The sequence below is a fragment of the Gymnoscopelus braueri genome (assembly GCF_963280865.1).
Source record: "Gymnoscopelus braueri genome assembly, chromosome: 10".
Classification (NCBI taxonomy): Eukaryota; Metazoa; Chordata; class Actinopteri; order Myctophiformes; family Myctophidae; genus Gymnoscopelus; species Gymnoscopelus braueri.
Window position 1 is genome coordinate 14,694,222 of NC_137611.1, and position 27,098 is coordinate 14,721,319.

General features: G+C 45.2%; 1 protein-coding gene across 1 annotated transcript in view; it reads left to right on the forward strand.

Moving 5' to 3' along the window:
- LOC308093379 (netrin-G1-like) overlaps nucleotides 1-27,098 on the forward strand; it is a gene marked incomplete at both ends in the record, with an annotated part of 137,315 nt that overhangs the window by 89,759 nt on the left and 20,458 nt on the right. The window contains 2 exons of the mRNA XM_080439715.1: nucleotides 13,995-14,021; nucleotides 15,652-15,696. Coding sequence (XP_080295841.1) covers nucleotides 13,995-14,021; nucleotides 15,652-15,696 — 72 coding nt within the window. The remainder of the gene's footprint in view (nucleotides 1-13,994; nucleotides 14,022-15,651; nucleotides 15,697-27,098) is intronic.

A 27,098-nucleotide genomic window follows, 5' to 3' on the forward strand; every position in this document is an offset into this window, starting at 1 on the left:
ACTGAATTCAGACTGCTTGGTCAAAAGTGGTCGATCTACAAGCTCAAAACTTGCCGTGTTGCGACGCGTTTTGAGCTTGTTGATTTTTGAGCTTGTAGATTTTTTACTTGCGCAGAAGAGTCAGTACATCTCAGGTAGCAAAGACAGCAAAGCTGTTGTGCGGACTTACGTTTTTATACTGTTGTGTGTCATTTGAACAAGGACACCCAAATAGCCATAGCCTATTTGGCGAAATGGCAAAAAGAAAAAGGACAACAACAACCAATAATTTCAAAAAATAGTTGATCTACAAGCACACAATGAATCGCATCACTCAAACTTCTTTCTTTTTTTTTTGAAAGATTTGGACAATAATGACATACATTATACAAAATAAGGACGCCAGGTTGAAAGTGGTTAAAATAATATTATGAATTGAAATTTGAAAAAATATATATGTATTTTGTATTCTTTGTTTTTCTTTTCTTTTTCGTTCTTTCCAATTGGCCCCCTGGTGCCCCCAGGGGATGCCCCAGGGACCGCAGCATCCCCCACTTTGAAAACCTGTGGCATTTCCTCACTTAAACAAAAAAAACAAGGGTGAAATAATGACAAAAGAAAATCTCCCGACTCAAAGACAAGCATGCATAGTATTTTATCAGCCTCTTCATAATGGCCTCGCCGAAGCAGAAGGTGCACTTTTGCATTTATCCCCATTTTAATCTTGGACGGGAGTTGAATCACATTCATCAAATCCCATAGCCTGAGGCAGGGGGCTCATTGCCTTAATAAATCTAATACCCCCACGCAGGGATGGGGGAGGGGGTGGGGGTTCTGGACAGCCAGGCGAGGCCAGATGGTGTACGGCGAGGCGAGGCGTGCCCTCGGGTCCCTGGGCTCGGACGCGCTTGGCCCTAGAAGTCGGAAGGCCGCACTGTTAGCAGTCTGTTGGGATGGACGTGATGCTCCTACAGGCCTCAGATTGATGTCCGAGTTGAATCCTGGGACGTGGGGGTTCTGAGTGAATTACGGGGAGGAGATGCAATTGTGCTGTGGATTCACTGATGCTTTTGTGTGAATTTAGGTCTGTTCTTACTCGCCGCAGATTCAATTTGCTGATGAACGGGGAGATTGTAGGCAGGCGTGTGTGTGAGCAGATGATTGTCGCGCGTTATGAGCACGCCTGTGAGCGAGTTGCTTAGATATGTGGGGGAATGTGTGTGTGTGTGTGTGTGTGTGTGTGTGTGTGTGTGTGTGTGTGTGTGTGTGTGTGTGTGTGTGTGTGTGTGTGTGTGTGTGTGTGTGTGTGTGTGTGTGTGTGTGTGTGTGAACTCTAAGGAGATATTGGCTTGATTTCCCCTCACACCTTTCCTGTGTTATGAGTCTCCCTGCACTGGTGGCACCCATTGTCAGATTGACAGGCTGTTATTAAAAAATCCAACACTTGGCCGCATCTGCGCTGAACTGATGAAACCGGGGCCTAGCCATATCAAAGGCAATATTAGCACTTTGTTTGGCGGTGGCATAAAACGCAATAATGTTGCATATGGTGCTGACGTAACAATATTGTTCCCCGGGGGGTGGGGGGGGGGCGGGGCAGGGTATGGGGGTGGAACGAACACACTTTTGTCCTGAATTATCCCAATTTCCCTCAGCACTGGCCCGCCCACACCCATAGCATGCCTATTCCTGTAAAATGTGGAGCCCATATTTCCTACGAGGATATTAAACATACGGGCACGTCGTATAAAGACAAATTTACTGAACGTGCAGAATGTAATTACGCTTTGATAGCTTTCATCTGTCATCAAGTCTTCCTCTTTAATCACTGGAGTCGTTTATCTTGCAGGTAGGTACAGGAAGTTGGCAAGGGGCCATTACACATTCAGGACACTACGCATGCAGATATATGGACGCGTGTGACCCTGTCGTCCAATAAGTCAAGGCTCAAAATGAAGCCCCGTGTTGCTAGGACTGGCTGTCTCCGTGAGAGACAGCTGTGCGTGAGAGACATTCTGAACCAAAGCTAAGGTTTTCCCTTCAGGGAGAAAGAAGGGGTGAAAGGAGAAAAAAAGAAATGTGCAAGTTAGCCGGAGAGTAGAAGAGGAATCGCTTCTGGAATTATGTTGACACTCCACTTTGCAGGCAGCGACAATTCATGCGGTATTGCAGAGGACGTTCACAGCTGGTTGGAAGGGCTGGCCCGAGAATCTGTTCGGGCTGCAAAATGCCTCAGGTTTCTGGGATGGCGATGCTATTGTTTACCGTGCTCCCCCATTTCCCAGGCAGCGAAAGTAGCGGTAACGCTCCTGGGGAACATCTCTGTGTTTTCTCCTTTAGCTGATGTTGTGGGTGGTAAAATGTGTTGCTTCCAGTGGCCTTTTGACTATGACTTTAGCCACTTAAACCCTATATGTTACGTCAAATAGCAAAAAAATATCTGATCTTGCGTAGCGATGTGTTGTTTGTAGATCGGATATTTTCACAAAACGTTCCCTTATTTTTGCTGAATGTTTGCCCAGAATAGAGACGCTGTATGGTTGATGAATGGGTATTGGGAACAGAGAGAATACTAATTAAACATAATCATGGACGGACGGTTCTTCATTTGTTTACTGAGCTCCCATTTCCCAGGCAGTGAAAGTGACGGTAATAACATCTCTGTGCTTTTTCCTCTAGCTGGAGTTGTAGGTGGGGAAATGCGTTGTTTGACTATCACTTAATGAATGGGTAGGGAACAGAGACAGAATCCTAATTAAACGTAATCGTGGATGGACGGTCCCTCATTTCACTACAGTCACAACAATGGACTCAGTGAAAAGGCTCAGAAATGGGCAATAATTGTACGGCAAGTTCCAGCTGCCGATGAAAATAACACCAATGAGGGGTAAGATCAGTTTGAGACGAGCACGACCAGACACCATGTCATTAATATTTATGTTTCAGACAAAGGGAGCATTATTCAGCTACCTGCACTTGTTCAGAACACAGAATTTGATTTAGATTATTCAAGGTCAGATGCTCAGATGGGGGGGCTCTGGCTACACAGGGTGGGAACGTGAGTGCAGGAACATTAGATGGATAAGTTGTGATTAGCTAAAGACTACACACGGCGGTGCCTTCAACTCACACTGCAATTCTTTCTAACTAGATATTCCCAGGCTTCAATTAATATATAAAAAAAAAAAAACGTAGACAGGGACATTATACTTCAGTGTATGACTAATAGGGAAAATCAGCTCACAACTTGTAGCAATGTGCGCTATTTTTGCTACTTTTGAACTAAAAAAACATTTAATGTTGAAACATTTTCCCAAATTAGGGACGCCAGGATTAGTGTGTAAAACATATTATTTTCATACAATTGTTAACTTATGATATTACAATAAATATCAAACATCAGACTCTACATTTCCCAAAAGGAATTGTTTGTATTTAATTCAGTCTGGCTAGAAGCGGGGATACAATATCCATAAAACGGCCATAAAAATTAATGACCAGAGGAGGGATATCAAAAGCAGGGGCATGGATTTTCACCCCATCCCCCTAGCAAACCCAGCCCTGCAGGATGGGAATGTGAGTGACGGACAATTAGATGGATAAGTTGTGATTGGTGGAAGAGCCTTCAACTCGCACTGCAAGTTGATATATATTCCCTGTCATCCACCATCTGCTTTGTACTATTAAGCCTAGCTCTGTTCACTGTTAGATCTCTAGCAAATAAATCATTGTGTTAATGATTTTATAGATAATTGTAAGCTTGGTTTCATGCACTTAACTGAAATCTGATTGGATATCAATAGCATTGTGACATTTATTGAGGCATGTATTGTCCACCCGACCACAGCTTCTATCAGTCAGTGAGACAGGGAAAAAAGAAGGGGTGGAATTGCCGCAGTATCTACTCAGAAAAGTTTTAGCTGTAAAAAGGTCGACCTGGAGTTCTCATCCTTTCAATATCTTGCCCCGGTGCTTAAAGCTGAACCAGCTGTGCTTTATTACGATATACAGGCCTCCGAGGCACATATCACTATTTTTCTCCCAGAATCCTGAGCCTGAGCTGCTCCCATTATCACCAAAATATGAGCGAATAATTCTGAATGGAGATTTCAACGTTCACATTAGCAACAGTGCTGACTCTTAGGCTTTGGAATTCATGAATCTACTTGAAAGTCTGCAACGTATTCAATAGCTGAAGCCAGTCCTTGATTTGTTAAGTGTCAAAAGGCTGAAGCATTGGTAATGTGTCGGTGTCTCACATCCCTGCCTCTGATCATTGCTGTGTGTTTTTTCCCCAATCGCGTTTTGTCTGTAGCTACAAACATAAAAGAGTTGCATGGTTCTTAGATGCTGCATTACAAAGTGAGTTCACTGAGCTTGCTAGTTGTTTTTGATCCATGTGGTGTGAAGCTGCTCCCCGCACCAAATGGTTACCGGTGGTGGACAAAGTACTCAACCCCCAGTACTTGAGTCAAAGTATAGATACTCCTGGTCAAGTGTTACTCAACTTCAAGTGAAAGTTGCTCTATGATCAAATTTGTACTTGATTTAAAGTGCTGGAAGTAGGCCTACTTTAAAGAAAATACTTTAAAAAGTAGTTCACCCCAAAAAATTACTTATTTTCTATCAATTACACACCCCATGAAGCCTTGAATTCATGGAGATTGTTTAGTTTTTGTCGCATTCCTGAACCAATAATTTGATGACGGGTCATCGGTCAATCACTCAGTGGGAAACTCTTTGAGTCTCCGCCGGTCATCAAATTGTTGCCTTGGGAATGTGGAAAAAAAACTGGGTGAACTACTCCTTATAGTATTCAAAAGTTCATACTCAAGTATTCAAAAGTGCAAATTACAAAGTACATTTTCTGATTAATATCAATAAAGCATCGTATTGAAATGTTCCATCAAATTCAAATATTTTCCAGAAATGTTCAACAAAATATCAATAATAGTGAAAATAGCAGATTTATCTCACTTATTTATCTCATTTATTTAGCTCACATCACTCCGCATCGTGATGTGTACATACATACTTTGCATACAGAGTACAGACCTATGCTGTTCTAGATGGCTGAACCACACTGTAAAAAGTAAAGATGCCCTAATTAAGGTTCCACGACTCAAGATTAAAAAGAAGTCATGTGAAAAAAACACCACCATGGATAGACAGTGCTATCCATGAGTTGAAGAGGCCAGATGGAGAACAACTGGACTGTAGGTTCTCCATAGTATTTACAAGAACCCATAGTTGCGCTGTATGCACTGCAAGAAAGGATTTTTTTTTGTTCTAAACTCAACTCAGAAAATAACAGCAATTGTAGAATAGTTTTCCACTATCGATAAATTGTTCAAAAAACTCTGCCCTCGCCTCTGACCTTCTTTGCCAAGCCTCTTCCCCTCTAGGCCTATATGAGGATTTGCACTACACAAGACATTACAATAATAAAACTACAACTGTCGGAGATTAAATTGTTTTCAACTGCTGGTGACCTCTGAAGGCGACCTTAAAGGCAGGCAGCAATGAAAACATTCACTAGCATTTCAAGTCTGTAGCTACCACACAGTACGAGCAAAACTATTCCACTTTATGTCTTGACCCTGTTCCGTCTACACTAATTAAGGGGTTTCAATAATATGTCCAACACGTTCATAAATAATACATCTCTTGAAAGTTTTTCCCTTCAAAACTGCTGTTGTGGAACCTCTACTGAAGAAGCCCAATTTACATTGTGGACTTTTAAACAGTTACTACATACCCATATCAAACCTCCCCTTTCAAACTAGACATTTGTTTTCAATCAAATAAATAATGTTATTTCTAATAAGAACAATCTTCAGGTTTATTTAAGATAAAGATAAACTATTAAGATAGTTTTGATTGATTGATTGATTGATTGATTGATTGATTGATTGATTGATTGACGTCTCACAATAAAGTTTGAGAGCTTGTTTCCATTGTGGTCCACGTGTTGGAGGCAGCTTCAACACGTCATGAGTTTGTAGATCTGCTGTTTTTACCATCTGTGAACATTTTTTAAAGGATAAAATAGAGATTTGGTGGTTGTAGCTGGCCACTATGTTAACTCACCATTTCACAAAATCAAATCTGGCTTAAGTGTTACAGTTCATTAAGTTATTCACTCTCGTAGACTTAAATGGTTAGTAATTGTACAAAGAACAAAGTTCATGTTTAATGTCAACTGCTTTTAGTGACAGCTGTATTGTCCTAATTTTTGGGACAATTCGATCTATTTTCATGAAAATCTAGATTTGTGTTTTAACAACACAAATCTGGTACAGTACAGGGGTCCTGGCACAAGATTTTTTCAGATGGGGATATGTGGACAACTACATAGGCCTATTAATTTGGGGGTCCTTGACATGAAAATGTTTTTAAGAACCACTGGTTTAAACAACATTATAGGAAACAAGCCAACTCCAATAAGCAACTACACAAACTACACAAAAAAAATGCAACCTGCAACTACCAATATTTACAAGTTAGTTAGTTTAGTTAGTTTATTTATTTCGGTCATGATTTACAAAAACAAAACAGTTAAGCATGCAAAATATTTTCAGCAAAATCATTAGACCGAAAAGGTTAGGGCTGAAGCCGAAGCTTATTATGCCCACCTTATTAATAATCAAAATAAATTAAGTGTCACAAAAGAAAAATAAACAAAAGAGTAAAAAAAAGACAAGAAAACAAAACAGAAGAAAACCAAATGTCAACAATGCTAAGTCTTACATATGAAAACGAAACGTAACAAACGAAACAAAATGAAGACAAGCAACTTAACAGAAAAACATGCGGACATGGCAACACTGGTTTCAGTGACAACAATAACGGGTGAAAAATTTGACTGGCTTCAGTTCAAACATTTTGATGTCGGGGCAGAATTTTGCATTGAAAAGCCATTGCTGAATGGTGGTAGTTTCTGCATCATCGAGCACCGCAACAATCATTATTTGAATGTCACACACAGGCAGGGCCGGATTAGCACTATGTGGTGCCCCAGGGCGACCTCAAGTTGAAGTGCCCCCCCCCCCCTGCTCCCTGGGGCGGAGATATGGCTTGAGGCTGGGGGAGGTCGGCCACGTGCAAAGCGTTTTTTGGGCGGATTTTGTTATTTTCTTTTTGGTTTTTGGTTACTTTATTTCGGTTTTAGGGTTAGGGTTATGCTAGGGTTATTTTATTTCATTCTTATTTTATTTTTTTAAATGCTTCTACGAGTGCCGTAGAGGGCACTCGCCCCCTACGGCCTATAGGTAATCCGGCCCTGCACACAGGTGTTGAAAACTAGCACTCGTGCTACACTTTAAACAATGCATCTGGTTACATAAAACATATTTCAGGAAATATGTTTCAGGAAAAAAAACAGAGGGTAGCAAAAAAAGCAAGGCGAGGCAGATTCAATCAAATCAAAATTAAGCATTAAGACGTCAAGACACAATTCAATTCAATTCAAAGGAGCTTTATTGGCATTATAAAATAACATTTGAAAACGACAACAAAAAAACACCAGACAAATGATTAAAAAACAGTCTAAATAGCGCACATATGGGCCGCTACAGCAGTGTTACGGTGGCAGTGTTTAAAACCCATTAAAACTGGGAAAGCATCTGTGTCATTTTAGATTTTAGCTATTCAAAAATAGCAGATATACAAGCTCATAGCACGGCATGAAGTATAGATCTGTTATTTCTCTTTAAATGTGAAGATTTGTGCAAATCTTTTAACTCATTCACTGCCACTGACCAAACTTATTTTTTTCCAATTACCAAATCTGCCACTGACTTAAAAAACGTAATTTTGCAAAATAATAAATTAAAAAAAAAGATCTCACCGTCCTTCATCTCTCGAAGTGACACATTTCATTGTAGCACACCCGGATACGGAAATGACGTCAATCGAAGATTTTCGTTTCCGCCTGCTTCCTGTTTAAGTTCTAAAGCGGTATTTTCTTGGCTTTGTCTTTCTCCGCCGTGGAATGCTGTTTAGAAACGCTGTTTTGAAACTGCTACTACTGCAAAATGGAATGTCGCCGATTGAAAATTTCTTCTCTGGGCCACTCACACAACTACCCTGTGTGTCTACAAACAGTTGAACACGCGATCATAATCGATTTAGCGAGGTCTGTGGCGAGGTGAAAAAAGTAAGTGAGCCAGAATGGGGTTCAGGACATTTTATAGGTTTGCCAGGAGGCACACCTGCAACCACTGATTGGGGCCAAATTGGGCCAAACCATCTCCTCGTCTGTGGACATGGTTATGTCAGAGGCAGTACTATAATAATATTACTTTTGAAACAAGTAACGAGTAATAGGTAACATATTATTGTTTTTCAGTATCTTTCAACACTGGCCAGTTCCCACTTGATGTTGTGTGGGAGTTCAGACTGCTCCAGACCGTACTGAATAACTGCTAGTTTACATAAAGTCTTAAGACTAGGACTTAAGTCCAAGATGTGTGTGTTGTCTGTTGTGAGGATAACACGATCTCCCACCATGCAACAGCACGCACCATACATCTTAGGCGGGCCTTTCCCCTTGGGCTCAACCTTCTTCCAGGAGAAGGTCTCTGCACTGAATCTCCACAGATCATTGAGGGTCCGGTTCCAGGTGTCACCATATGTGCTGATGCCACCATATATGTACAGCTCTCCATTGTAGGCAAAGGCTGAATGACGCCTGCGTCCTTTTGGAAGGACCTGTGCAGAAGGTGTGATAAGCCAGCAGTTGGTCTCAGTGTCATACACTCTGATCCCAAATCCGTAAGAGCTCCCAAATACAAACATCTTTGTCCCGATGATGGTGGCAGAGTGATCAGACGAAGCAGGTGGCGAAGTGCCTCTGGTGTTAATTAAAGACCAGACCATCATGGTGGTGTCCAACTTGCAGATGTCATTAGTTAATCGGGTACGCTGGATGTATCCTCCATGGACATACATGACCTTCACCAAGACACAGGCTGAGTGGCCGCTCCTTGCCTCTGGAACAGACCCAGAGACCTCGGGTTTAAACCATCTGTGGGCGTCCACATCAAATGCATAAAGCACGTTGCAGACAGGACACCCTCCCCAGATGTAGATGATATCTTCTATCAGCACAGCTGTGTGGCTGTTGTTTCCTCTTTGTGGCTGTTGTTTCCTCTGCTGTTGTTTTCCTCTTCCAGTTGTCACTGGGAGCAACTTCGTCCAGCGCAAAGCCACTGTGTTGAAAACATTCACATCAATCTTACCCCTGAATCGTACAAACGAGTACACCTTGCGCTTCACTACAACAGCAGAACGATGATATCGTCCTCCACTCAGTTGCGGCGTCCAGCAGAACATCTCCCACACTGACCAGTTGAAGCCTTGCTCTGTTAAAGAGTGGTTATGTGTGGGCTGTCCTTATATTGCTTCAGTGGCACAAATGTCTCACAAAGGTTGACGAATCCACAAAGCCTACGAGATGGGTCGGCCAATCAAGGAAGCCGATGACTGTTGATAGAGAATTGAGAATTGTAATCCTCACAGCTGACACTCTGTTCAGCAGGGTTGACAACTAATCTTTTGAAGTTTCTCAAAGCAGCTGGAATTGTTGTTAAACGTTGCTGAATGACTATTAACTAATTCCCTGCCAAGAACGTAAAAAACGTAATTATTTCCAATTACCAATTCTGCCAAGAACGTAAAAAACGTAATTTTGAAAAAACTTAGATTTTATAAAGATCTCACCGTCCGTCCTTCATCCCTCGTAGTGATACATTTCATTGTAGCACACCCCGATACGGACGGAAATGATATATGATAATGGTATAAGTCCCCCTCTAAAACGGCATTTTCTCGGCTTTGTTTTTCTTCGCTGTGGTGCGTCAGACGCGCTGTTTAGAAACTGCTACTACTGGAAAATGGAATGTCGCGGATTGAAACATTCTTCTCTGGGCCACTCACACAATTACCCTGTGTGTCTACAAACAGTTGGACACGCGATCACAAGGGATTTAGCAAGGTCTGTGGCGATCTGAAAAAGTAAGTGAGCCGTCCGTTCACGTTACGATACATGGTGTTTTTACGCTGGGCTGCAGGAGAAGGACTCCGACTCGATCGGAATGTTTGTTGTCTGAGCGGCGTGCACGTATAGCCGGTGTGTTTACAAACGATTGGACTTGCGATCATAATGAATTTAAAAAAATTGTGACCTGTTGAAAGCCAGAAATACAGCCAGAAATAAGTATGGCAGTGAACAAGTTAAAGACAGATAATCGGCTGGTTGTTTAACCAGATCCAAGAGCCGCTGTGATTGTATCCAAGCAGGAATCAAATCAATACTGGGCAGTAGAGGGAGAGGGGATAATGGTCTAAACCAGTGGTTCCCAAACTTTTTAGCTTGAGCCCCAAAAGAGTAATTTGATGTCTCCATGGGACTACTATTGAGTAGTGAAAATAGCTGATCTACAAGCTTACAACACGTCGCGATTGTAAGCTTGTAGATCTGCTATTTTCACTACTTCTTAAATTATTTTATTCCAATTCATAGATTTATTTAATGAAAAATCGTTAATGTTTTGGGGGATTTTTTTGAAAATATTTTTGAAATAATAATAATTCAAAACAAAACGTAGGAAAAGAAAATAATAATTTACTTTACTGCGACCCAAACTTGGGTCCCGACCCACAGTGGTCTAAAATATACGACAGGGGGTCTGATACTATGTGACTTCAGTGGTTCAGGTTCTGGTTCAGGTTCCTGATCACCTTAGGTCGTGTAGAGGGAAAGATATCTTAAAAAATATATGTAGTTGCAATCACACATACTAACAGTTAACAAAACATACTAACAGGGTCCGGGATCCCTAGGGCACCAACGCTTTGTGTGACAGGAATTTCATTTATTTTAGGTTTTTTATTTGAACATTAACAACTTGAACACTAGCATCCTTATTCTGGGGTGAACATTTGCCAAAAAATAGCCGATCTACAAGCTCGCGATGCACTGTGAGCTTGTAGATCAGTTATTTTCGACAAAGGGGTGTAGAGGGGTGAAAAAAGAGCAGACCAAGTACAGAGCCAAAGATGAAGTTTAACATTTTTGAGGGTTTAAGTGGTTAAAAGTGAGCACTTACTTGAAAAAGGCCGCAAGGTTGAAACGTTGTAGTGTTGCTGCTGTGAATAGAATAATTGGAGCATTGAAAATTGAGTTGCGAGCTTCCCACTTGTTTTCATGATTATGTTTTTGCAGTTTGACTCAGCAGCAGAAAAACAGAGGATGTGCCTTATTTTTCTTTGGATGTTTAAAAGTGAGGTTTCACCATCACTGTAGCAAAAGCAGCCCACAGGTGCAGTTGAGAACCATGGACAGGGGCAGTTAAGAACCATGGACAGTTGCAGTTTAGCACCATGGACAGTTGCAGTTTAGCACCATGGACAGTTGCAGTTTAGCACCATGGACAGGTGCTGATCAGAACCATGGACAGTTGCAGTTTAGCACCATGGACAGTTGCAGTTTAGCACCATGGACAGGTGCTGATCAGAACCATGGACAGTTGCAGTTTAGCACCATGGACAGTTGCAGTTTAGCACCATGGACAGTTGCAGTTTTGCACCATGGACAGGTGCAGATCAGAACCATGGACAGTTGCAGTTTAGCACCATGGACAGTTGCAGTTTAGAACCATGGACAGGTGCTGATCAGAACCATGGACAGTTGCAGTTTAGCACCATGGACAGGTGCAGATCAGAACCATGGACAGGTGCAGATCAGAACCATGGACAGTTGACATTCAGCACCATCGGACAGCGGAACACTGATGTTAGCGCTTTTAACCCATTAAGACCTGAGGCCGAGAAATATTTCAAAATATTTTGAGAACAAATGTTTGCTTTTTTACAGATTCAAAGATTTGCACAAATTTTCATGCTTTAAAAAAAAATAGCTCTACAAGATCTACAAGCTCATTGTGCGGCACTCGGTGCATGCGCGTGCGTGTGTGTGTGTGTGTGTGTGTGTGTGTGTGTGTGTGTGTGTGTGTGTGTGTGTGTGTGTGTGTGTGTGTGTGTGTGTGTGTGTGTGTGTGTGTGTGTGTGTGCGCGTGCACGCGCGCATCCTGTTTCTGCCCATCTTTAGTTGCATCCCTATAGTGCCCCTATTCTGGGGGTAAACATTGAGGATATAGCCGATCTACAAGCTCACAACGCGTTGCATTGTGAAGTGTTGTGAACTTGTATTTTTTCGCTGAAGAGATTTAATGTAGAGGGGGAAAAAGGGGTGGACCAAGTATAGAGCCTTGGGGGACCCCAGACAACTAAGTACAGGTATATAGGGTTTACAGTGCAGGTTAAAAGTCTACATGCCCAAACCTGTGCTACTTTCTGCAAAGTCCATACTCAAATTCCCAATCTCCTGAGATAAAATCTCAAATAGCTTGTATCTGTAAAATGCCACACAAATGCCAGAAACAAGTATATATTCAACTCAAGTAAAACAGATCTTCATTCATTTCATAATTCATCCTGTCAAAACCTCCGAGGCATGCCCTAGGTATTTGTCATAGCATTGAAGGCTATTTGGACTCAGTTGCTCAAGTGAAAATCTCTAACTAAAACAATAGGTGCAGATAGTATTTGGAGGCCATCATTCAGACAGAGAGGCAAGTGTTGTTTTATTCTCTCACCGAGAAACAAGAGCAAATCTCTCAGACTGCATTTCAGTCGGACTCAACAACCTCTCCAAACTGTAAGTCATTGCTGTCGGTGGAAACCTTAGAAAACTTAAATCTATTCCTTTCAATTATACAAGCAAATACATTTCTGGATGAACTGCAACAGCTGGGGGGTCAAAGAGGAAGGATTTGAAAGTTGAAAATAAATACACTTGGCTAAAAATGCAAATTTAAGCCCTTTCTATGTTTATTCGAGTGTACACAACTAAACAAAAATACAGTAGATTAATTTAAAGAATCCAATTAAAAAATAAATCATCGATTTCCCCCGTTAAAAATGTCCTTCCTTGGTAATGGGAATGGATTTGAAAAATTATGAAAATGTCTACCATCCTTAGCATATCAAAGTCTATAGATATACACAGTTAGTATTCTAGGGGCGGCTAACTGGGCTTTAAGTACACACTCAGACTTGTTGAGATGAATGAAAAGGGAATACAAATTCTCTTTAAACATACCCCCGCATCCCCTCTAACCCAACAATCACAAAACCAGTGCCATCGAAAGAAAATTGTGTGGACAAAAAGAAAGAAATGCATTAGTTTGAGCCGTGATTCTGTTGACATTTTTGTGACAATATGTGATTATCATCAGAGAAGGTGAGTGAGTGAAGTCAGACCATCCACTATGTTCAGCTGCTAAACTTAGCAGCATTGCTTCCAATCAGGGGGTCGGGGTGTGGAACCCTGTTGGGTGAAAGTTTATGTGATATGAATAATTCAAGGTTCTACTTTTACCCATTAAGACCGGGAAAGCATCTGTCATTTTAGATTTTAACCACTTTAACCATTATCTCATACTTTGGCTATTCAAAAATAGCAGATATACAAGCTCGTAGTGCAGCACTCTGTGCCGCGCTACGAGCTCAAAGATCTTTGAATATGATATGTTTTTTAAAGCGAACGTTTTCAACTCAAACCTTTGCTTCTGGGGATTCTACAAATGTCTTCTAAATCCTAACAGTTTTTTTTTTTGCTATAATATCAGCGGTTCTCAAACTTTTTTCATGTCAAGGACCACCCCCCCCCCCCCCATCTGAAAATATTTTGTTCCAGGGACCCCCAGAAGCAAAGATGTGAGTTAGAAATGTATATATGCACACATTTTCACGATTTATTTTTCAAAAATAGCAGATCTACATGCTCATAGCGCTGCACTCGGTGCCGCACTATGAGCTTGTATATCTGCTATTTTTGAATAGCCAAAGAAATCTAAAATGACACGAGATGGGTTCCCGGCATAGGGGGTTAAAGAAATATTTGCTATAATGATGTGCTGCCTGTCTCTTGTCATTGTTTGTTTTTGTAGGTATTCCCAGCAATCATGGACCAGTGCGTAAGTAGATCAAGCTTTTTTTTTTACTTGGCATGCTTGCTAATGCTTTTAAACTTGTTTCTGTTTTGGTTGTGGCATACGCTGATATGATTGATGGTATAGATTTTGGTGTGAAATTGCCCACTGTTGCATTGCTATTGCCGCACATGAGTATGCCTTCCATGAGAAAGGGGACTTTTAGATCCAGTGTACGAATGTTTTTTTTTTTGGAGCTATCTCTCCCATCTCCCTTTCGCTGCAGAATAGTTGACACAGTCAGATGTTTGCCCTCGGGACATAAAGGAGATCATGTTTGCAGAGGCATGTTGCCACAGCCACGTGTCTCAGGACCACCAGTGGTCCTTGAGGATGTTCCAGGTGGTCCGCAGCTATAAGTGATGGAATGGAGTTGATAACCAAATGGACCCGTAACTTACGGGTCCATTTGGTTTCATTTTACGCTCTCAAGAGTTAAATTATTGTTAAACATCCGCATTACTTAATTTACAAGAGGTCTACGCAATTAGAGAATTGTTATTTTGATCAACGTTGGCCTGTTATCTCTCCTATGATGGCACCAACATCAACACAGCATTGGAATTGTGGACAAAATATTATCCAACGACAACAAAATATTCTAAGTATTGGGTCTGAGAGGCTAAATCTCATCAAACTCAAATGCCGAGTAAATAATGGACCTTGATATGAAAGGGGTTGAAAACCACTGGGATAGATGGATGAGCTTCACCCACCCTTTGCATGTTGACACCCCGAGGGGATTCCTCGAGTGCACGGCTAGCATGACGTGCACCTTTTTATCCTGTGAAAATAGCAGGGATGACGTGCTTCTTTAGTTGGAAGCAGGAAGTTAGCACCTTCCTGGTTCGCTTGAAAAAGTCAATATCTTCGCATTGGATTTTTTTTTTCTATTGCTGAAAATAATCTCTGTGGCAAATAAAGGTTCATGATACTACATAATCATCTTCACAAATTAACACGTTTTATAATTTTTTAAGCTTAAGTCGCCATTAGTAAAAAAGCTTTCATTACGCTATGAACAAAAGACTTCATGGTCACATGTTTTGAACGCCGCCACCACGATTGTCAATGATTTATGAGGACGTGTAATGTCCTTGACAACGTCTGTGAATTTCATTTGAGCAAATACCTTTTTTAAGATGTATATAAAAGCTTTCAGATCTCACTAGTGGGATATTTACTAATGTATTTTATGTCATAGAACAAAATGTGAAAATACTGTATGCCTGTGTTAACCACAGACCTTATTTCAGGCATTTAACCAAAAACTCATTAAACAAACAAACAAAACAAAACAAACAAACATAGACCAATGTGGAAATTGCTAACTCGTTTCTGGGTTTTGGGACTACTACAATTTGCCACTACTACTGTATGCTTATATATGCTGCATGCAAATGACTGTACTTTACTACATGTATTTCTTCAAACACTATGCTAGTTGGCAGTTTCCACACTTTTTCTACAAGTTTACAGCAGACCAGAAGGCATGCACACTAGCACACAGGAACAAAAAGATCTGTGCATGCTGACCAATGTGCATTAAATCCATCGCAGCGTGAGCTGCTTGACATCTCAATGTAATTAACGACCTCTCCCATCTCCCACGCAGATCGAGCAAATGCCTCATCTCTTGGCGTTGCAAATCGTAACCAAGGTAGGCGCCATGGGCTCCAATGTTTCCCCTTCATCCTCCAGCATGCGATTCAATTCAAAGAAAAACACGTATATTATTTATTTATTGGCTCTTTGTTGAACCAAAAATATACAAACATCAGGTGAACGGCTTTGTTTCCCCTAAATCTGCAGCACTCAAATATGCAATATTCATCTTGTGCTGCACAAACACAATACCATGCCCTGGCACCGGCGAGGCCTTTTTGTCAATCGAACGCCGTGGGGAGACGGACCGCTCGCTCGTCTTGTGATCATCACCATCGCAGCCCGCTAGCCTCTTTTGATCATGCCTGCTTTTTAATTACCCAAGAATGTTCTCAAGGGGTTCATCCTGTCTGCACAACCTCACAGGAAAGGGGGGGGGGGGAATGGAAAGAGTCGAAGGAGAGGGAAAGGAGAGAGGTGGCTCCGGGGGGTTTTATGTAGATTGATCTGCAGTTATCTGCAGCTAATCCTCGTGCCCAGCTAGCCTGTGCAGTGAGTGCAGAGGCCCTGGCTGTACCCGCTGCTCTCACAGCCAGAAGACTGAAATTAAAAGAGGATTTTCCACATCTCCAGGACAAAGAGCCGGGCGTGAGGGAATCTTCCCTGGCTCATTCCTCTGGCCCATTTTACCAGTTCCCCCACAAAGAGGTGGGAGCATGACTCACCTGGATGAAGAAGACTCTGGGATCAGAGCCTTTTTAGAGGCAAAGTATGTTACTGTGCAGTGGTGGAAGAAGTACTCGGATATTTTACTTAAGTAAAAGTAGCAATACCATAATTTATAAATACTCTGTAGGTAAAAGGCCTGTAAAAAAAAATCAAAATATACTTAAAGTACCAAAAGTAAAAGTACTAAAATGTTTGAAAATAGCAGATCTAAAAGCTCTAGATCTATGAGCTTGTGTGAGCTTGTTGATCTATTTTCAAATAGCCTAGGTAGAGAATAGGGCTGAAGTGGTTAATGTATGTTTTATAATATAATAATTTATATCTGCAAAGTAACTAGTAACTAAAGTTTTTAAATCATTGTAGTGGAGTAAAAGTACAATATTTGCCTCTGAGATGTAGTGTAGTGGAGTAGAAGTAAAAGTATTGAAAATTGGAAATACTCCAGTAAAGTAAAAATATCAAAAAAATGTACTTAGTTGCTTTACACCACTGTTACTGTGCCCTGTGTTTACATAACAAAACAATAAATATATATATATTTTTACCCATTATTTCCCTCTATACCAGCAGTTATCAACCACTGGAGTAGTGTGGTGATGGTGTTTACCTGCAGAAACACATTGCTCTCTCTCTGTATTTGGATGTGTTCACTGTTTGTTTTGGTAGACAGGGATGTTTTTGGTCTACCAAAACAAACAGTGAAAATAATGAAAAAATAAAGAGGGAAATGTGTTTCTGCAGGTACACACCGCTACACCACTACACTACTACACTACTCAACTGGCTGATAACTGCTGGTATAGAGGAAATGATGGGTAAAAAATGTGATTTATTGTTTTGTTATGTAAACACAGGGCAAAGTAACATACTATGCCCTTAAATCCATAACTTCCATTACAATCCATAACTTGTTGAGTACAATTTTGACCAATCTGAATGTCATGGTTAATACCATAATACAGTAACTAAGACATCTGTGGCGGTTGTAGTTGATCTACCTGCTGTTCCATTGAGGAATGTATTATACTAGACTAGAGGTTTTACCACGGTTCTCCGTTTACTACTCACTATGGGATATCAGCGCCCTCAGGCGATGAGACAGAGCAACACACACGCTCCCGACGCCAATACTGATTGGCTAAGGGTATGTCACGAGTCCGGAAGACCCGGGAGTATAAAGCTCCCTCGTGACGTAGGCTCTTCCTCTTTTCTCCACTCTGCATGCGAATGCGCAGAAATTCACACACAGATAAGCAAGGAATTTTCAACTGTAACCCAAAGCGGGAATAAGGAGTATTTCCCCACGGGAAAACCTTGCTAGAAAGTTCTCTCCCGGAACTTAATAATTATTGTATTTGTCTATCCACAGTACTTCCTTTCCTGGTCCTGTGAAAACGCCGGTTAGCGCCTTTTCATTCATTCTGCCAGCGGCTAGGCTACTGGTAGCAGCTAGGCTAGGTGCTACTAGCCAAACAAAGTCTAGACCGCTGTGTTCCAGACCAGGATGGAACCTCCGAGGAGCTGCAGCCGACCGCACTGCGACCTCCTCGTCGCAGCAGACGACCCCCACAGTGTCTGCATTTACTGCTGCGGGGTCAATCATGCCGCCACCGCCAAGGAACGCCAGGGCGAGAGGGACGAGTGCCAAGGGTGCGCGTCTTTCACCAGCCAGCAGCTCGACGCCCGGCTTGCCAGGGTAGAGACCCTGGTCGGCTGGGCCAGGAGCGACCCCGGCGAGGCTTCCGCCGCCACCAGCACAGGGACCCCAGGAGTGCCGCCCGAGAGGACACTCATGGGACCCCCACCGGTGCCGATGCCGAAGCTGAAGCGTCTAGCGGCGACGACGCTGACGCCACCTGCCGCCGCTGCAAACATGTCGCCGCCGCAGCTCACCAGCAGCGCCTCTACCTCCCCCCGTCGACACTACGACTGGGCCGCTTCGTTAGCCGACAGCGAGGAGTCGCTGGCCTACGAAGAGGAGGAGGATGAGTTGGAGCTCGCGCCATACCAGGACGTCCAGGAGGTGTCCATGGCGAGCGCCGACGGGGAAGGCGAAACCGTCGAAGAGGTCATCGAACCGGTAACGGCGGTGTTTAAGCGGGCCATCGCCAGGTGCGGTTTGGTACAGCCCGTGGAGAGCCGCAGCGCCACCGCTCTCGCAGTAGGCTTCCAGGGCTTGGAGGCTCCACCAACACGGGTGGTGGAGTCCAAGAAGCTCCCTGAAGCGATGGGGTTCAAGACGGCCTTGATGAGCTCCTGGGGGGATCATCAAGACCCACAAAGATTAGCCTTCCCCATCGACCTGATCTCCGCCAGGGACCTGGGGCTGATCGAGGTCCCTCCCATGGACCCGGTGCTGGCAGAGGGGCTGGAGGACATGCAGTCAGGCACGGTGGTGCTCGGAGGCGCCACACCGTCTTTCTATAACGACGAAATGAGAAAATCCTCCGCGGCGTTGAAAAAGACCTACGCCGCGGCTGGACAGGTCGCAAAGACCCTCAACGCCGTCACCATCCTCCAGGGCTCCTCTGCCGTGCGGCTCGCAGAGCTGAAGAAGACATGGGGCGATGACGCGAAGGAGCTGCAGCGCCTTAACCAGCTCACCATCGCCTGCACCCAACACGCCATCAACTGGACCGGCCGGGTGTTGGATGACTGCGCGACCATAGAGAGGGTGAGGTGGCTCGACCTCGCCACTTTCACAAAGGACGCGCAGAAGTTAGACGCAAAGAAAAAGCTGCTAGCCCTTCCTCTCACAGCAGGTAATCTCTTCTGCGGGGCGGAGAAGTACCTAAAGGACTCCACGGAGTCGGCGAGGGCCCGAAAAGAGGCAGCAGCGGGTCTTTTGGCCCCGAAGCCTTCCCAACCTGGCAGACCTCGCCAGGAGAGGTCTGCCATAAGGGGGAGACTCTCCTCGTCTCGCCAGCCGAGTGCCAGCGGCAGCTCCCGCAACTCCTCGGCTCGTCCTTCCAGAGCAGAAGGACCCATGTCGCTGGGAGCCGGCGACGTCCGTCGCAAAGACCCCCGCCCCCCCCCTCCTTCTTCCCCCCGATCCACACGACGCGGCGGGAGAGGACGTGGTCGCGGGCAACATACCTGACAATTGCCCCCCGGTGTTACCGGTTGTTCGGCTGCCCCCCCCACATCCACACGGACGGAGTGGGGGGGGATTAGCCCCCCTGGTCACCTCGGGAAAGAGACTTGGCCCTTTCATGGCCCCGACGGACTTGAAAAGACAAAAAATGACAATGTTACAGAGCCAGGCCTCTGCTGTATTAACGTGTCAGAATTTTGTTTGCCAGGGTGTATGTGTGTCAAATGTGGTTCGAATAAATGTTCTGAAATTTACAAAACCTCTCATCATTTCACCCGCCTCAGAGCTGCGATGCGGAGGGACCCCCCTTGGGGGGGCCCCTCCGTATCAATGCCCTCCAACCATAAGCCCACAGCACTTGGACAGTCCCTTTGGAGACTGTCCAAGCGCTGCTGGGATGAATACTGTGCATGCTATGAACAAAACAAAGGTATTAAATCCATTGCTAATTCTAAACGCCAATGTACAAGGGTCACGCCAAAAATCCCATTTATACCATCCATCCAGCAGAGGGCGCCAGAGGCCCACTGTGGAGAGGAGGGTTTGCAAAATGGCGGCGCGGGTCGAGGGTCACCCCAATGTTTACAGCCTGCCGTGCACCGTGTCACGCCAGCCTCTGGAGGGCAACAGAGTGCCTCCGTCAGTGGAGGCGGATCCGTCGCTTCCTTTAGTCAGGCCGAGGGGCCTAGACAAGATGGCGGCGGGCCTTGTAGGCAACAAGGGAATAGTGTGGAACACTTCCGCACTAGGTCACGTGATCTCTACACGCAGGACGTCAGAATCGACGCGACCTCTTTTGTCTCTAGCGGGCTCCACAGCTGTAGCTCCGCTGAGCAGAGTTTTAGCGTCTCCGGTTCCCATGGTTACGGTTCTACGACCAGTGGAACTAGCGACGGCAGCATCCAGCGACAATCCGCTCGCTCAATGCTTGGATCAATGGAAACTTTGCAAGCCGAGTCCTTGGGTGCTGCGCACCGTTCGCAAGGGTTACAGACTGCAGTTTACCAGGAAGCCGCCCATGACAGACAAGGTATTGTACACTCGAGCGTCGGGTCAAGCGGCCAAAACCTTAAGAGAGGAGGTAGCCTCCCTTCTGAGCAAGGGCGCGATACAGAAATTATCTCCGGATCAGAACCGTCTGGGGTTCTATTCGGAATATTTTCTGGTGAAAAAGAAGGGGGGGGGCGTAAGACCCATTTTGAATCTGAAGGGCCTCAACAGGTTCCTGTCGGTTTTTCATTTTCAAATGTTGACGACCGTGAAGTTATTACGCACGGTGCGTCAGGGCGACTGGTGGACGAGCATCGATCTGAAAGATGCTTACTTCCACATTCCGATTTATCCCCCGCACAGGAAATTCCTGCGCTTCGGCTTCGAAGGGGAAGTGTACGAGTACACGGTTCTCCCTTTTGGTATGTCGTTGAGCCCACGGGTGTTTGTGAAGTGTACCAACGCGGCCATTGCTCCACTACGGAGACAAGGAATCCGGTTGTCGACTTACATCGACGACTGGTTGATAGCCGCAGGCTCGGGGGAGGAGGTGGCGCGGCACACGGCCATGGCCATCTCCCACCTGACGTCACTGGGTTTCACAATCAACGTCAAGAAGAGCGTTTTGGTTCCATCCCAGCGGGCCACCTTCCTGGGGATCTCGCTGGACTCGAACACGCTCAGGGCACGTCTATCCAAGGAAAGGATAGACAGCGTTTTGGCTTGTGTGAGGTCTTTTCGCCTGGGGCGGAAAGTTACTTACAAACAATGCATGCAAGCTGTAGGTCTCATGGCCTCAGCCATTCACTTAATCCGCTTAGGCAGGCTCTACATGAGACCCGCTCAGAGGTGGCTGAGGGCCCTTCGGATCCCACCCACCTCAGGTCGTCGGCTTGTGATGGTGTCTCCATGGTGTGTGGAGGCACTCAGACCATGGTCACAAGCAGCCTTTCTGTCCCAGGGGGTCAGTGTAGGAGCTGTGATTTCGTGGAAGGTCATCACCACGGACGCCAGTTTGACAGGGTGGGGAGCCGTCCACGAGGGCAGGTGGACCAGGGGAGTGTGGGATCCGACGTTGCGGTCGGCCCACATCAACTACCTGGAACTGCTGGCGGTTTTCCTCGCTCTGAAGCATTTCGAGGCACAGATCTTGGGTTGTCATGTCGCAGTCAGAACGGACAATACTACAACCATGTGTTTTATCAACAAGCAGGGAGGCCTGACCTCCCTGGTGTTGGATGGTCTAGCACGCGAGATCACACTTTGGGGCGATTCACGGCTCGCGTCCATACGGGCGTCTCATGTACCGGGCCTCCAGAACTGCGGAGCGGACTTACTGTCCAGAGGCAGTCTCCGGTACGGAGAGTGGTCACTCAATCCGATGGTGGCGGAACAGATCTGGTGCAGGTTCGGTCGGCCCCAGATCGATTTGTTTGCCTCCAAAGAGAACGCGAAGTGTTCTCGCTTTTTCTCAGTGAAGGCGGGGGACCGTTCCATGGGCGTGGACGCCTTGGCACACAGTTGGCCGAGCGAACTGCTTTATGCCTTCCCGCCAATGGAGTTGATCCTCCCCACCTTGGAGAGGGTCAGGCTCCAGGGGTTGTCGGTGTTGCTGGTGGCCCCAGCGTGGGGCACGTGGAGGTCGGAGATAGCTCCGCTCCTTTACGATGCGCCTCTGGCCCTCCCTCCCTTAGCAGACCTGGTGAGGCAGGGAGGGAACGAGCTGTTCCACGAGCGCCCTCGGGACCTAGACCTATGGGTTTGGCCCGTGAGAGGGCGAATTTGACTTCGTGTGGCCTCCCCCCTGACGTGGTGGCTACCATCCAGGGCGCGAGGGCCATGTCCACAAGGGAGGCCTACGAGGTCAGATGGAATGTGTTCGCATCTTGGTGTTTGGAGCAGTCACCAGTGGTGGTGGCTGTCCAGGCACCGGTGGGCAGCGTTCTTACTTTTCTACAGGGAAGGTTAAGTCAAGGTTTATCCTTCTCGACGGTGAAAGTGTATTTGGCGGCCATTTCGGCTTGCCACCTAGGTTTCGACGATGGCAAGACGGTGGGTCAGCATAACTTCGTGCGCCGGTTTATGAACGGCGCAAGGAGAGCTAGACCGGTCAACAGGCCGCTGTTCCCAGTCTGGGATTTGACGGTGGTGCTGGATGCACTGTGCCGTCACCCGTTCGAGCCTTTTGAGTCTATGGATCTGAAGGTCATTAGTCTCAAAACGGTCCTTTTGGTGGCCCTGTCTACGGCTAAACGGGTCAGTGACTTGCATGCGCTCTCGGTGAGTCCGGAGTGCATGAATTTTCTGAACAACGACAGGAGGGTTTTGCTTAAACCAAACCTGGCGTTCGTTACAAAGACCGGGGTGGTGGCCCCGGATCCGGTTGAATTGGTGGCTTTTCATCCACCTCCCTTCGTTTCGGCGGAGGACAGGCGGTTGCATTGCCTCTGCCCGGTGAGAGCTTTGAAGCTCTATTGCCAGAGGACGGCGGCCAATCGTTCATCGACACAACTCTTTGTCTCTTTTGGCATGGGGGTTCAGAGGAAGGCGGTCACCAAGGCGACGCTTTCTAGATGGATCCGTGATGCCATTAAGCTGGCTTATGTGAGTAGTGGTGTCCCAGTCCCGGGGGGTCTGAGGGCCCACTCTACTAGAGGCATGGCTACGTCCTGGGCTCTCTACAAGGGAGCTTCGATCCAGGAGATTTGTGCGGCTGCAAATTGGTCGTCACCATCGACTTTTGCGGCCTTTTACAGTCTGGACGTGGCGGCGTCATCAGTGGCGCACGCTGTCCTGGGTGTGGCTGCTGCCTCCAGGTCAGTGGAGGATAGGGAGTAGGCTTGGGGCCTTTCTCCATATCTTTCGACTTCCTCTTTAGGTTCCTTGGGACCAGCAGGGCTGTGTCTTGGGGATTGGGCCCTGCTCCTCATTGTTATGAGGCGGACTGTGTCTGCCTGTTAGAGAATAAGGCAGACTCTAGAGTCTGTCAGGGCCTACTCTTATTGTCTATCCCGCACCCCAGCCCGATGGGCTGGGGGGGCGCCCAGGGGCCGTAAGGTCGTGGACCTACGGCCTGGGGGTCTTAGGTCACGTCCAGGGGGGACGTGACCTGGGAGCTGAGGGGCGTGCGGGGTTGTCAGGGTTGTGTGGCTCATTACCTCAAGGGGGGTTTATGAATCCCATAGTGAGTAGTAAACGGAGAACCGTGGTAAAACTAGAGGTTACGAATGTAACCCCGGTTTTAGTAGGTTCGGAGTTTACTACTCACCAGACACCCCTTTCTGTGCGCATTTGGCATGCAGAGAGGAGAATGTTAAGAGGAAGAGCCTACGTCACGAGGGAGCTTTATACTCCCGGGTCTTCCGGACTCGTGACATACCCTTAGCCAATCAGTATTGGCGTCGGGAGCGTGTGTGTTGCTCTGTCTCATCGCCTGAGGGCGCTGATATCCCATAGTGAGTAGTAAACTCCGAACCTACTAAAACCGGGGTTACATTCGTAACCTCTAGTTCCCTGACATTGCACCGCCGATCTGACTGATATGCCCATATATGACAAAATTCAACTTCAAAACGCAACATGTCCTCCAGCCAAACAGGCTTTCTGTCTTAGTTCACCAGTAGAAATTAAAGGCACTCTCCCCCACGTATATATTTAAGAGTAACAGACTGCAGCTTTGAACAGTTTGTACCTGTGCTTGAGTAACATTATAGTCCTACACAGACACTTCTTTGACTTGGGTATGTTTGTAAGAAGCACGCCAAAGCAGTCCATTTGTGTCTGGGAAGATTTTGAGCCAACTGCCAACAACAGTTCAGTTCTCTCTTTGTTTGAGCTACTCTTCTATTTTTCTTTTCCTCTTTGTACTGAAGTTGAAGTGGTTCAACTTGTGCTGCTGCTTTAACAACATACACAACGATGCTATATCACCACCCATTGTCAAGCTTCCTCAATGCAGCTGACAGGCTTGCAGTGAACTTGTAAACCTCCAGTTTGAGTAATGAGGGCAGCCGTCATGCTAATATGATAACGGGAGGAATGGGCGAACTTGGGTTTCAGCTGACCCTGACATCACGGCACAAGATATTGATCAGATGTAATTGAAGTAACACTATTTTGTTTCACTGCATATAATTAGCAAATCCTGTATCTGAAAACTGTCTCTGCTGATGCACAGTAGTTAATTGCAGCCGTGAGTCTATATGCCTGTAAGGCATTTTCATATTTTTTTATCATTTAATTAATATCCATTCATCTTTGCTCGTTATTAAATCTGTATTCAATTGTTTTTTTTTCCTTGTTAGCATAAGGGAATGTGCTGCTTCTATCTTTGTTGGCCAGGTCTCTCTTGAAGGATGGCCTTTATCCAGTCGCAACAAACCTGCATAAATTAGGGCTAATTTGTTTTGTTTTATGAAATAGTGTAACATTTTCTAATTTACTCTTTTCCTGGTGACTCTCACAAAGATTTCTGATTGTCATGACATCAGATAATACCAATTGCGAGCTTTAATCTTGTTATTTAGTTCTAGCAGCGTGAGATCGAGCTCCCGCCCGATATGGAGTGACAGCATCGCTATGGTCCAGAATATTGATTTGCACCTTCTTAAACTGATATCAAGCTGTGAGACGCCATACTGTATCTCATAGAAATCACAGCAGCCTGAGAACATTCGGAAGGCAGTGGATTAGAGAGCTGTCTGGACAGGTTCAGCAGAACACCAGCTGACTGCCCGTCACAAAACCACAACACGCACACACAATTCAATTCAATGGGCTTTATTGGCATGAGAAAACATACGTTTACATTGCCAAAGCAGAAAGCACAATACAACAATATAGCAATACAATCAAAACAAAAAATATGTACATTTGAAAGTCAGAATCTTCAATAGATCAATTTCTATGTACCAAGATCACTGGGTGCAGGTATAGTGCAGGAATATACACAATGATTAGTCTTTAGGGTGGTTGTGTTCCGTTTGATATCCTTCTCCTATCACAGCAACTCACGAATCTTGCTGCTGTGTTTGCACATTGTTAGCTTTGCCCAGCAGATATGGGAGTTTTTTGTCATTGGTCATGTTTTCAAAATCTCCGTATGTGGTTGTAATCTGTGGGAAGTATGTGTCTCTGATGTCTTGGTACAATGGACAGACGGTTAGGAAGTGTAGCTCGGTTTCCACTTCATTTTGTGTGCAGTGGGTGCATAGTCTGTCTTCTCTCGGGATACAGGTCTGCCTGTGACGACCTTTCTCGATCGCAAGACTGTGCTCACTGAGTCTGTACCTAGTTAAGATTTGTCTTTGTTTTAGGTCTGTCACGGTGCTCAGGTATTCTGCCACTGCGTATTCTCTGTTTAGGGCCAGATAGCATTCTAGTTTACTCTGCTTTTGTGTTGCTTCTTTCCAATGTGTCAGGTAGTTTTCCTTTTGCTGTTTTATAATTTGGTTTAGTCCACACACACACACACACACACACACACACACACAAATGCATTTATGGTACAGAAGAAGGAAGGTCCATTGTTTAACCACTTTAACCCTGGTGCCCCCATTTTGGGCATTTCATTATAGGCAATAGTGATGTGCGGGTCGGGTTTTTTCATGACCCGCCCGCCCCGCCCCGCCACGGAACCCAACCCGCCTCAACCCGCCCCACGAACCCATATATAAATCTATGGCTCAACCCGCCCGCGACCCGCGGTGGGAAAAAAAAGATAATCATCATCATAATAGCTCAGATTTATATAGCGCTCTTTTAAGTACCCAAAGTTGCTTTAAATGTCTTCTACAGTAGCACAACATCATGTCATGGGCTAAATAAACAAGCATGTTGTTCAAAATATATATATATATATTATTTTTTTGCGTGTGAGAGTGGCTGACCCGCTCACCCGCAGCCCGCATAATTGCCTCTGAAAACCTGACTCGACCACCCGCGCCGCGGGTTGACCCGTGGGACCCGCGGGTTACGGGTCGGCCCGCTCATCACTAATAGGCGAACATTTTCAAAAACTTGTCAATACTGAATACATGTTTTAATACATATCTTGTATCAAAAGGTTTTGAAACTAAGGCTTTAAAGGAGAATACCGGACAAATTAAGTGTTGTCTTTGATGTCTCGTTACTCACCTATTGACGTGAAAAGTGGCGTTCTTTTTTTCCATCGATTCCCCTGTCATTTTTTAAACCCCCTCCGTTGTCATAATGGGATGCTTGTTTCTTTCCAGAACCTGGCAACTCGTGTTGCCAGGTTCTTGAAACAAGCAACCAGTGTTAAGTCGTTCGGCAGTAGCGCTAGCCTCTCAGGCTAGCTACTCTCATGTTTGACTATCATGAGACTCCACAATGACTAGCAGTAGAGAAAAAAACAACTTTGCATCGGTTATAATAGACGAATCTCCCTAACCCACGCGCTCCCATTATGACAACGGAGGGGGTTTAAAAAATGACGACAGGGGAATCGATGGAAAAAAAGAACGCCACTTTTCACGTCAATAGGTGAGTAACGAGACATCAAAGACAACACTTAATTTGTCCGGTATTCTCCTTTAACCTTAAGTGGTTAAAGCCCTAGTGGAACCTATATACTTCATTAACCAGGGTCCCCCTGCAGCGGTGTATACTTGGTCCCCTCCTTT